Source organism: Astatotilapia calliptera, chromosome 14 (assembly GCF_900246225.1).
Source record: "Astatotilapia calliptera chromosome 14, fAstCal1.2, whole genome shotgun sequence".
In the NCBI taxonomy this organism is placed as follows: domain Eukaryota; kingdom Metazoa; phylum Chordata; class Actinopteri; order Cichliformes; family Cichlidae; genus Astatotilapia; species Astatotilapia calliptera.
The window spans coordinates 21,708,970-21,721,473 of NC_039315.1; the positions used below are offsets into that span (position 1 = coordinate 21,708,970).

General features: G+C 41.9%; 1 protein-coding gene across 1 annotated transcript; it reads left to right on the top strand.

Annotated features, from left to right (window-relative positions):
- Positions 1 to 1,007: 1,007 nt before the first annotated feature.
- On the top strand, positions 1,008 to 11,965 carry fzd4 (frizzled class receptor 4). The gene is made up of 6 exons (XM_026192652.1): positions 1,008 to 1,726; positions 6,111 to 6,248; positions 6,382 to 6,768; positions 7,170 to 7,315; positions 7,952 to 8,199; positions 8,358 to 11,965. Exons 1-6 carry the CDS (start codon positions 1,463 to 1,465, stop codon positions 8,774 to 8,776), a joined length of 1,602 nt encoding a protein of 533 aa, XP_026048437.1. The 5' UTR covers positions 1,008 to 1,462; the 3' UTR covers positions 8,777 to 11,965.
- The last annotated feature ends 539 nt before the right edge of the window (positions 11,966 to 12,504 follow it).

The following is a 12,504-nucleotide window of genomic DNA, read 5'->3' on the forward strand; positions in this document are numbered from 1 at the left end:
TAAATGACAGAACTACAGCAGTCCTTGCACATAGATGGAATTTAACTAGAGAATCATAACTTTGCAGAAAAGCCCGAGTACTGCATATCTGCTAGTCTGCAATTGCATCTGAATTTTCTGAGTTGGATTACATCTGAGATATTCTTTAAGCTGTCATAACTCTGCATGTTACTTTGAAGAACACACACATCAAGCATCTTTTCTCCCAAAATATTTGCAAGCATATCCAAGCCCTTTCTCACCCAAGGCCACTTAACAACACAGAAAATCCAAAGCAACACTCTTCACCGCTAGTATCATGCTGTAAAAAAAAAGAAGAAAAAGAAACCTTATCCCTGGGTGCCACTTGCAAACAAAACCTGTCCAGTATGTGCATTCACTGCAATGCAAAACAGATTTCCAATGCTTCAGCATCACTTAAGGCCCTATTTTCAATTACAATGTCATGAGCACTTAGAGCTGACAAGCCTTTAGAGAAGGGGAGTGGAACCTGTGGTGACGTGCCAGATGCCCTTAAAAGACAATTAAGGACTTTAAATATAAACACACACACACACACACACACACACACACACACACACACACACACACACACACACACACACACACACACACACACACTAAATCTACTTTTCAGATGCATATTTTCTAAAAATACAGCCAATAAAATTATATGTAGACCACATCAGCCGGTCAAAATACACGTTCTGGATATTGTCAGAATTAGCTGGGGAATGCTTCTCATTTTCTTTTTAGGGGGAACGGAGAGGAAACACAGTGAGAAGAATGAGAAAAGAAAAGAAAACCATGAAAAAGGAAATGAGTCGGGAGAAGGCAAAATGCTGAAGGAAAGGAAAGAGCGAGAGGGGGTAGAGAGTATAAAGGGGAGAGGGGAGTGGATGAAGCTCGCTCTTCTATTTTTCTCTTGGATCCCGCCCACCTGGCCAGGGGTTGGTCAGGGAAACCCAACTCCTGTGCTTGGATTGGTCGGCTTTTCTCTGGACGAGGAAAATAGTCTCCCTTCACAGACACAATAAAGTTTAATGCTGGACGCTTGGAAGCAGTAGGCATAAAATCAGTCCCGCTGTATGTTTTGTCGGTCCGCTGCGCTTTCCCACACGGAGTTACTGACGGGAGACGTCATAAGAAGGACTTGAGGATTTATCAAGATGCAGTTTTGTTTGTTTGTTTCTCAAACTGCAAGTGCGCACGTTATTTTAATTGAAAACACGCGCTTTTGATATCGCAATGATCCACTGCTGCGTTCAGGATATTTGAATCTATTGAATGGCTCAGAGTGGGATTGTGTAGCTCCCAGAGCGCACGGACGAACACGCACTCCGCTCCAGCTGGACTACAAACGCCGCTCTAGGTTCCAGGGCGACTTAACCCGACTGTGTTTGACGAGATAATAACTGTGGCAACATTTACAGAGGGGCAGCCGCTCAATATCAGGGTGACCATGCCCGGGATGATGGTGTCGCTCACGGGGTCAGCAGTGCTTCTCTTATCCGGATTGGTCGCTCCGCTCTGCTTGGTCAGGGCTTTTGGCGATGAGGTGGAGGAGATGACCTGCGACCCGATCCGGATCAGCATGTGCCAGGGTCTCGGTTACAACGTCACCAAGATGCCCAACCTGGTCGGCAACGTTCTGCAGTCGGACGCAGAGCTGCAACTGACCACGTTCACGCCGCTCATTCAGTACGGCTGCTCAAGTCAACTCAAGGTAGTGGACCCATGCAAATCGTAGCGACTGATGTCAAGCCACCACAACAAAGTAGAATAACCAGCATGCAAATATAATAATAATGATGATGATAATAATACACCATTAACGTGCACAAATTTAGGAACAAGCCTGGTCTAAAAAAAGCATGGCTCAGTCTGGAATCTCCGCTATATTTATTTGCGTGCGTCAAAGAGAGAAAGCAGTGTGTTTGTCTCAAAGCGCATGACAGAGCTGCAGCACCGCGAACTGATCAGACTGATGGCCCCGGTGATAATGAGGGCCATAACATGGGTTGATTCCCACGAAGTCAAGAGGATCGGGCGGGAGTTGGGGGCTCCGTGCCTTCCTTCCTTTCCTGTTGTGCCAGGCTGTCATGCTAAATTCATTGAAAATGCCCCCTCTGTCTGTTGACATTCTGAGTTCATGCCCCTCACAGCAACAGCTGAGTCTTTAGTGCTATATACTGCACTGTCTTGTTAACAATGATGCCCTCAGTGTCATAAAACAAATGCTGCTTGTTTGACTCCTGCACCATGTAAGGAAAAAAGAAAAAGATTGGACCAATTATGTGTCATTTCATTTTCAATTATTGGAGCAGCTGGTGGCACATCAGAGATTTCTTTTAGAGATGGCAAGTTTCAGTGTGGACAAGTGGTGTTTACATTTTTCTATAATTTGCTTTTATTCCTTTTATTTAGAGACGCCCAGTTTCAAAGGCATGCAAGCATGTCCAGATCGTCTAGACATCCCCGTACACTGACATGAAACCAAGCCCACACCTTTCCAAGTGCTTTTTTCCTCCCTCGGTCCTTATTTTAAGTCCACTGCCCTGTCTGGAGTGGCATGTGATTTTATTACAGCGTTAGAGTGACTTATTGCTGTGTGCAGCTGTTGGGAAATAGGGGTAAAAAAATATTTTGGCATGTTAAATTAATACACTGCTTAAGAAGCATACAGTGTGTACTAGACAACCACACAGAACAAGAAGCAACTGCAGTATGAAGCCAAACTGTCCTCCTCCAGTTGTAAATTGTCCAGTGAGTTTAGCTGACAACCCAGTTTCTCTCTCACACACACACACAGATGCTAAAGAGGGAGAAAGGAGAAAGAGGAACCGTATCATTTAACATTTGCTCTAATGGGAGGCTTCCTGAGTAGTAACCGGAGTAGCTTTTCGCAGTGAAGTGACAGGACTCAGGTTACCAAGAGTCAGGGAAAACACCCAGAATATGTGAGGTTACTGTCACCGCTTGAGTATGCAGAGCCCACCGTGAGAATTATTTGAAGTATAACATGTGTTGTATGTCTCATGAACTTCTTTGAATGCTTTAGTCAAACCAAGACAATATTACAACATCTGGGTTGACTGCATTTTATCAAGTCACAATTATTCAGGATGGCAGGTCTTCAATAAAATTCAAGAGCAGACATTCTCTGTTTTTGGTGAGAAACACTATAACAGGGATGTCAAACTCATTTTACATTGTTGGCCACATAAAGGCCACTTTGGGCCAGACCAGTGAAACTACATGACAACCCAGATGCTGAGCAGGGAACAGTGTAATAAGCTGAGAGTTTAAAGGACGTTTTCTTAGACTCGGATTAGTGATTTTGATATTGCCGTGGTAACGAGTCGCTGATTCATTATCAGAAGACAAGTCAACATTGTCTGCTTGTAGATATGTAGCAGAACAGTAGCTCAGTCATTCAATGTATATTAAATTTGTTTATATCTCAAACATGCTTCAGTGCACAGAGGCAACAATTTTAACTTTTCCCCGCCAGTAAATTCTCACAGACACTAAGAGTTGTATAACATTTCCCTGATATTTATTTCCCAACCTTGACACCCTTGTTGGATTCATGTTTCATTTGGGCTCCGTTCAAGGGCCAATTTCAAGCTGCGATTTGTTTATAACTGGATCAAGGCTGCAGTTCTGTAACATGTAGTTCCTGCTGTGGCCCAATACATATTTTGATATTTTTCAAATGGAAAAACAGCATCAAACCTTTTACTCCAGCACTTTTTTTTTTAACCACTCCAAGTGCCTAGAGCTTGTTTCCGTTATCTCATGGTAGCTGAGTGAAATGCACTTTCTGCTTCTGTGTGTTTTCATATCATGAGCCTGGTACAATTTTACACTCTGGCTTCAAACAGATTTCACTATAAATGCATGAAATCACTTAAAATTGCTACCCTCTGTAACCCCAGAGTACTTCTTCCCTCACTGCTGCCAGAATGTCTGCACACAGTCAAATGTGACTCCAGACTGTTCACTATCTTTATAACACTGACTTAGATATCTATTTCAAAACTATTGCCATGGGACAGAATAAAACTCAGGCTTAGATCAGGGGGATCATGCAGCATTACACGGCACATGCCCTCGCTGCTGTAATCATCACAGATTGTTTTTGATGGTACGGATTTGTATGCGTAACCTTGGAGCAGGTTAGTGTTGACTCTCTCTGTCTTGACTCAAGATGTGGCATTCCTTATTAGAGGTGAAAATAGAGAGCTACTAATAGAAGAGGTGATGCAATGTAATGAAAGTCGGAGCAGAAAAAGCAGCAGGATAGCGAGATGTATATGCAAGTAGCTGGAGGAGACACATGTGGGAGTACTGTACAGTTAGCAGCTGTAATCCAGTTGTAATATACAGAAAGCCTGCAGGGCCACAGCACTGTTTTCACTCCTCTAAAATACACCACACAAATGACACAATTTACCTTGTGCTTCACAGTTTGATTGAAGTGGATCAAAGTCTTAAAAATTATGACATAAGATTGGATAACTGTTGCGCTCCTACTGCAATTTCAGTGTTTAATTGAAACTGGCTTAAGTATACTGTTGCTTTCACTTTCTCTAGATCATAGGTGTCAAACTCTGGCCTGCGGGCCAAATTTGGCGAAGCCATACAAATGACTATTAGAGCTGGCCTACTAGTATTATACAGCTAATATATATATTGTTTAGTATTAAGCTTTGCTTGTTCCATATTCAGTTTTTCAGCAAAACGTGTTTGAGTCCATAAGAAAAGCTTCATTCTTATATCTGGAGGAATAAATATATTTCAATAAATATTAACCTTAGCCCGCGACTTTGTTTCGGTTTTGAATTTTGGCCCACTGTGTATTTGAGTTTGACACCCCTGCTCTAGATGAATTGGAATTGGAGCCTGCTAGTGGGGTTTGGGGCCAATACTAGTGCCAGTTTTTAATGGGCAAAAACTTCTGATATTCATATATACATATTCATATATATTCCTTATACTTCACAGAGGATGAAAAAGCCCTCTAGAGTTCACTGCTTTGAGAATTCTATGGGAGGAGTGCTGCTGGCATCATTAGCGTCCACTTGTCCCCTTTTGAGCCGTGGTTCTCGAGCTGTCGGGTGGACCCCAAAGAGGCCCACTTGAGCTGGACTATAAAAGGGCCAAGTTGAATGATAATGATTATTGTGGTTGAAAATAAACAAGCATTTACAGATGATATCATGCTGGCTCTTATTTCACTACAGTTCAACTTGTATTCATTTTATAAATTATTAACTGTTGTTGGGTGTGGCGCATTAGCTTTTGTCCTGCTTCTGAAGAGGCCTTGGAGGGAAGGGTCACTCCAACTCAGAGTTGTTCCGAGGGATCCCCTTTATATTATGATGAAACACTTCTATCTTGATAGTATTGGCCTTTTCAAGTGAAGAAAGGGTATCTGAATAATTTGATTAGAGTGAAAATGATTTGAATAATATACTGGGGGTTTAGAGTCACTTGGTGCCAACCCAGGTGAACATCTGTGGAGATTCTGGACAGATGTTTTAGACAGCATTCCCCATTAGCATCATTAAAAATAACCAATGAGTGAAAATCCTTTAGAAGAGTAGTTTCCATGCCTCCACTTGAAGAATCAGTGCCAAGGCTTATTGAAGCACTTCTGACAGCCATGTAATGGACCAACACCTTAAGTAAGAAGCTTTATGTTGGTTGTCCTTCATTTTTCTGCCCATACCTTATGTTTGAGTTATGCTGAACAGGAAAATGATGAGTGGCCATTGTTCCTGAACTTCCGGCAATGTGTTTGACAAATTAGACACAACTTGACCATGCACCTACTTGGCTGTGGTTCCCTAACACAACTGCAGACATCGATGAGAGTATTGTGAACAATCTCCCCAAAGAGAAGTGCATATGTGCCAGTATATTAGTATTAGACTAATATATTGTCTGTGTGACATTGCTTTTTCTATCAAAAGTTGCTTTGCAGTCACTCCCTGCTCCATGATTTTAAATCTCATCACAGAAAACATAGTTTGCCAAACTTGATTACATTCACAAAGGATCACATGTTAAACATGTATTTCTTTATCTCCACTTTCCAACAGTTCTTCTTGTGCTCAGTTTATGTGCCAATGTGCACAGACAAGGTTCCCATCCCTATTGGTCCATGTGGCAGCATGTGTCTGTCGGTCAAGAAAAAATGCCTCCCCGTGCTCCACGAGTTTGGCTTCATATGGCCTGAGGTGAGTCGTATCACCATCAAAGACATCATGCATGTCTTAAAAAAATAGAAGTTCAGGATATAGTTTAGCAATGTGGAAAACCAAGAAACGTTTAAATCCATTACTGACATTACCCATTATGTTTTCTGCCCAGGAGCTCAATTGCAGCCTCTTCCCACCTCAAAACGACCACAACCACATGTGTATGGAGGGTCCAGGGGATGAAGACCCTCCATACCAGCCCGTCCGCCATCCTCCCCACCAAGAGGAGTGTCACGCCCTGGGATCTGCACCTGACCAATATACTTGGCTTAAACAGACTGAAAGCTGTACGCTGCAGTGCGGCTACGATAGCGGGCTCTACAGGCGAGGGGCCAAAGTGTTCACGGATGCGTGGATGGCAGTGTGGGCTGTGCTGTGCTTCCTCTCAACCACTCTGACAGTCCTGACCTTTCTCTTGGATTCTCAGCGTTTCTCCTACCCAGAAAGGCCCATCATCTTTCTCTCCATGTGCTGTAACCTGTACAGCGTAGCCTACCTGGTAAGCAGGAGGTTTAGTAATAATTTTGATCTATTTAATTTCACTTGTTGTGAGCAAATCAATAAAGCTATTTCATCAAAAATAATCAGATGAGCACCTTATGGACCAGTTTTTGGATATTGATTATTTTTTATATTTTATAAAAATGTTGTAGAGTACCAGGGCCAGCAGTTGAACATAATCCAACAAGAGTACAGTTTGTTTTTGAGTTTTCAAAATGTTACATCAGTGATTAAATACTAAAAGCCCTTTTTGATTCATCACTGCGTTGAGATAATTCAGTAATCTCCAGCTCTGCCTCTTTGCATTTAGAAAGAAAGACGATTCGTTCTCTTTTTACTTTATTCTGGGATTAATTCAGCCTCACCTCTTTTCCCTTTCTGTTCTATGTCATTTAACAGGTACGACTGACTCTTGGGAGGGAACGTGTTTCCTGCGATCTGGATGCTGCAGCAGTGCCAATTCTGGTACAAGAAGGATTAAAGAGCACCGGCTGTTCCATAGTCTTCCTCCTCCTTTATTTCTTTGGCATGGCGTCCTCTCTCTGGTTAGTGCAAATAAACACTGAGTTTTTATAAATCCTTCATCTCTTTTCCCCAGTTTAATCATTGTCATCAGCAGCTGGGAATGCCTTTTGCTAGAACAATTGGAATATGAGACTTGCATCCTGTTTTCCTTAAAGTCTTACTGCCCTGTCTCATAACCCATGTACCATTTGGGTTCATTTCCGACACATGCAAAGGTAAAAGTGACACTTCTTAAATCTGTCCTGCAATGGAAACACTGCTGTTACAGCTGTTTTTCTTCCTTTTTGCTTGGGCCCTGCTTTCCTGTTTGCCTACACTCTTCCTTATTTGGAAAAGCAACAGACCAATGACTTCACTCTCTCCTAAAATATGATCATAACCCTGTATTATGCAACTCATGGCTAGCCGGTGTCAGGATAACTTAATTATAATTGAGGACTGGCCATATCCACCTGATTGGTTATGAAAAAGTTACATAAATGAAAAATTATGTGTCGTTCCAACAGTAATCAGGAGCCTATGGTTTTTTCTAAGTATCTTAGTTTCTAGAAACAGATGATTTCTATTCACTATAAAAAGAAAAAGATAATCTGATAAGTGTACCCATGAGGAAAATGTGTTGCTTATATCGCTCCTTTGTCTGCTCTCTCTTCCAGGTGGGTAATCCTGACCCTCACCTGGTTCTTGGCTGCAGGACTAAAGTGGGGCCATGAGGCTATAGAAATGCACAGCTCCTATTTCCACATAGCTGCATGGGCCATTCCAGCAGTTAAAACCATTGTCATCCTCATCATGAGACTGGTGGATGCAGATGACCTGACTGGGCTCTGCTATGTTGGCAACCAGCAGCAGGAAGCACTCACAGGCTTTGTGGTTGCACCACTGGCCACGTACCTGCTTATAGGTAATTAAAGCATAATATTGGTATTCATTCATCTGCTTATGTTGGGTTTCCTTATTTTCTACTTTGTTCTTCTTCCTCAGCGTTTCTTTAACATACTCAGTTTCTCATTACAATTTTCAATCTGGTGGTCCTCACATGTCCTCCTCCCTCCTCCTCAGGCACTCTGTTCATCTGTGCTGGCCTTGTGGCTCTTTTCAAGATTCGCTCCAATCTGCAGAAGGACGGTGCCAAAACAGACAAGCTGGAGCGTTTAATGGTGAAGATTGGAGTGTTTTCTGTTCTTTACACCGTTCCAGCATCCACCGTTATTGGCTGTTATCTTTACCAACTCTCTAACTGGGGGGAGTTCAGGGCCAGCACCCAGGACTCATATGTGGCATCAGAGATGCTTCGAATCTTCATGTCACTGCTTGTGGGCATCACGTCGGGCATGTGGATCTGGTCAGCAAAAACCCTCCACACCTGGCAGCGCTGCTCTGCGCGCCTGCTCAGGGACAGCAGAGCGAGCCGAGGTGGCAAGAGGGCACCGGGCGAGAGCTGGATCAAACCAGGGAAAGGCAATGAGACGGTGGTCTGAGGAGAAAGAAGGAGAGAATGGACAGGAATGGAGTTCTGCTTGTTTCTCTCTCATGTACAGAAACTCACTCTGACGAATGAAGGAGGTCAGATAATCAATAGATGAGACGGAGATTGCAAATGTGGCACAGGAACGTTGCAGGAATATCACCAAAACAGCCTCTGGATGTAATTGCATCATCAAAGTAAAGACAGTCCTTGACCATGTGCCTCTATGAAGGAGACAAGATGAGAGTCATACATTAGTAGCAACAATAGCCTCTCTACCTTGATAGACTTCCTTTGCTCAGAGAGCTGGAGAAAGCAAAACAAATTAAGGAAAAAGAGAGATGGAAAAGGCAGAACTAAAGCATCATCAAGCAGACCGGACACCAATAAGCTGTACAGCACCACGTCTACCTCTCTGTCGCTCTTTTCTCCAGAGCCTCAGCAGAAGAGACTGAACCTGCTGAATACAAATAACCCTAACGCCATTGTGTCCTTTTAGGGTCTCCTTCAAGTTTTAAATTTTACACTGGAGCAGGTATCATATAGGTGTGGGCTGAAGTTTCCAAGAAGCACCCGATACCTTTAAAACCCCCTCCACATTGAGCGTATCAGACAAAGTGTACTGAGAATCTGATACACTGCCTTATTTGGTTATATTTTTCTGCTTTTTTGGGGAACTATACTTTTTTCAGTTCAAGAGAACAGTTAATTTTATTCTCAGAATTTTTTGGGAAACCAGCTCTAAGCTGTTTTATGCACTATAGAGATATAATATGTGAAGGGTTGGGAAAGCATTGGTAAGACTGAAAGTGAATCATTATACAACACATTTATATGCACAGCCTCATTGATGGGGAGAGTTTGGTCAGATGTAGGTGCAAAGAAAAGAAAACATTTTGAGGTAGTCACCACACCGCAATGAATCCTGGTAATACCAGCTGTGACTTTTATTGCCCCATAAATTTGTAATTGCTAAGATGTCCTGGGAAATGAAGGAATTTGTGCTTTTCTACGAGGAGCTCGGCTAACTTCCAGTGATGTGTATAGTTTTCCTGGAAATCCGTATATGCTCTCAAGTCGCCATGAAATTCAGGAAATTAAATTATTCTCTCTGTTCTTACCCAAATATTGTCTCTATGGCAGGGTTACGGTTAGAGAATTTGAGGTTATTAGACAATCACTTGCCATAATACACATTACGCAACAGCAAAGGGCCGTCACAGAGACATGCATGTGCTCACACAGATATCACTGTCAAAATGTTTGGCAATAAAAGTAAAGTGAAGACAAGCGGTCTGTATTAGGTGTGGACCCACAGAGGGTGAATTGTGGACTGTAGCTGTGGGTAAACTGTGTGGACAGAGCAACCACGGCTATTCCACGGACCCCATGTGGGTGTGCCCACGCAGGGCCCACAGCAGTTTTACGCGCTGTGGCCCACAAAACACACAACCCCCCCCAAATGTGAGGTAAATGTAAGTAAGCCCATGTGGGGCCAATGGGACATTTGCCCCTTTGGGTCCCAAAAAAGGGAATTCTGTGGGTATCCCAGTGATGGCTGACCAGAAAATAACCCAGGTGTAGCCCATGATGGCTAGCTTATATTGGGCCCATAGCAGATTTGCCCTTTTGAATCCCCATGTGTTTTTTTTGTGGGCAAGCTATAGTTGGTGTACCTACAAAAAACCTGCACTGACCTCCTTGTGGGTTCTACGGGTCCGCAATGACCCCACATGGGCCCCAAAGGGGCATATTTGTGGGCTAAAACAGCACCAGTTGTCATAAGTATAGTTACGCCCAGTATATGCTGCATGAAGATACGTGTCATACCTGAGTCCTTAGATGGATTTTAATTCTTTTATTCCTCCTGTTTAATCACATTATCCCTGAATGGCACAGATATGTGGAGGTTAGAGCAATTCTTTTAGCCACTGATGAGAGTCCTTCCTGATTCTCGTTGTGCTGCTGCAGATTGAATGTAGGACCAGTAAATGCCTGACATGATATTTTGACATTACTCTTCATCTGAACATCTAAACTGTCCAAAACCTTTGTACATAAAAGTGTACTCGTGGTTCTCTGTCCACAAATCTTGTTCATCAGCTCACTTATGACTATATTTTGGTCAGTATCAGGAATCAAACATCTTCTTTTGTGTGCTTTTCTTTTCTGGTCTGTTGGTGTGTATATTTTCTTTCTCTATAAATGTCACATCATGTCTCTCTCTCCGTCTCTCTGCCTAGACTGTGTTTTTTATAAGGCTAATTTCCCAGACAATCAAACCCTCAAAGGAAGAGATTATTGCTCATTGTATTTCACATTTTCATGGATGACTAAAACAAGTTATTGTCTCTCAAGTTGGATTGGAGCTGTATTTACCAAATTCTGATATTTTCTCCTGTGTCCCGTATATTTGCATGACAATCTTCCCAGCAACATTCTTGCAGTTCTGCAAGCCTTTATATCTGTAGTATATGTGATATCTGTCACATTTTGCCTTCCATATTTGAGAAGAATAAGGAAATGTCTGTTTCAAACAGTTGAAATATATAAGACCTGGAGCTTTGTCTTCCTGTGTGTCCTCTGTAACTGTAGTGCCTCACACGTACCCCTGTTTTTGGCTTAATGTTTAGAATTGGACAGAAAATCATTGTGGGGATTCAATTGCCCCAAAATATGTTAAATATGAGCCATTTTTTAACATTAAGAGACAACTTTTAATGGTTGTGGTGAAACCTAGAACCCCCTCAAGTTTCTTAAACCAGCGCAGCCTGGCACATTTATTACATTTCCAAAGTCAAACAAACATTACATTCACTCAAAGTGAATTAAATTAACCTCTGACCACCTCCCCTCTGAGCTAATGTAGTTTCCCTGCGAATGTTTTGGCGGTCTACCCTATGACCACACTGAGCTTCAGGTAACATTTCCAAACAATCACAGAATGTGCCTTGAAACCCAGTGCGTATGTGTCAAGCTTAATAAAGATTGAGAACCACTGATTATACCGATTTGTTAAATGTTTGCCAGAAACCCCGATATGAATGAATGACAGTTCACCAGCACTGATCGCAGCCTTTAAGGTCTGGACTGACCCCTGTGTTGAAAAGTCAGTATCGTCAATGTTTTATAATGAAATTGCTAATTTATCCTTGTAAAAAAAATGACAACAAATTTTAAAATGTGTTTGTTATTTAAAACAGTTTTGTATCAGAAGAATAAAAAAAATTGTTTTCTGACATGCTGACGGGGTATATGTGTGCCTCTGACTTTGATGAGTGTTGATTTCATTGTAGTGACATTTTTCGTTGCACATCGGAAAAAAAAATGAAAATTGCCCTCCAGTTTCTTTAAAGCTTAAAGGTAAACCTTTACCTGAACACAAAGATACTCAAATTACAGACAAATATTCCAAAAGAAGTAAAACGGTAAATATTTCCTATTTTCAAATCGTCATCACTCGAATAACCAAAGCAGAATTTTATATTTGAGGTGACTGAAAAATGCTTTCCCGTCTGTTGTGAATAAATTAACTTAAAAAAAGTAAGTGTTATGTACAGAAGAGTAGAGTTTGGTCATAGAGTGCAGTTAGTGAGCATACTATTGTAATGGTAAGACATTTAAAATGTAAGATTGTTATCATATAAAATTGTAGTTTTGTATAAACAAACAGACAGTCCATGACTCATAAAGGCCACTTAAAAGTAGTGTGAATGAGTGAACCCATGGATAACTGCTTTA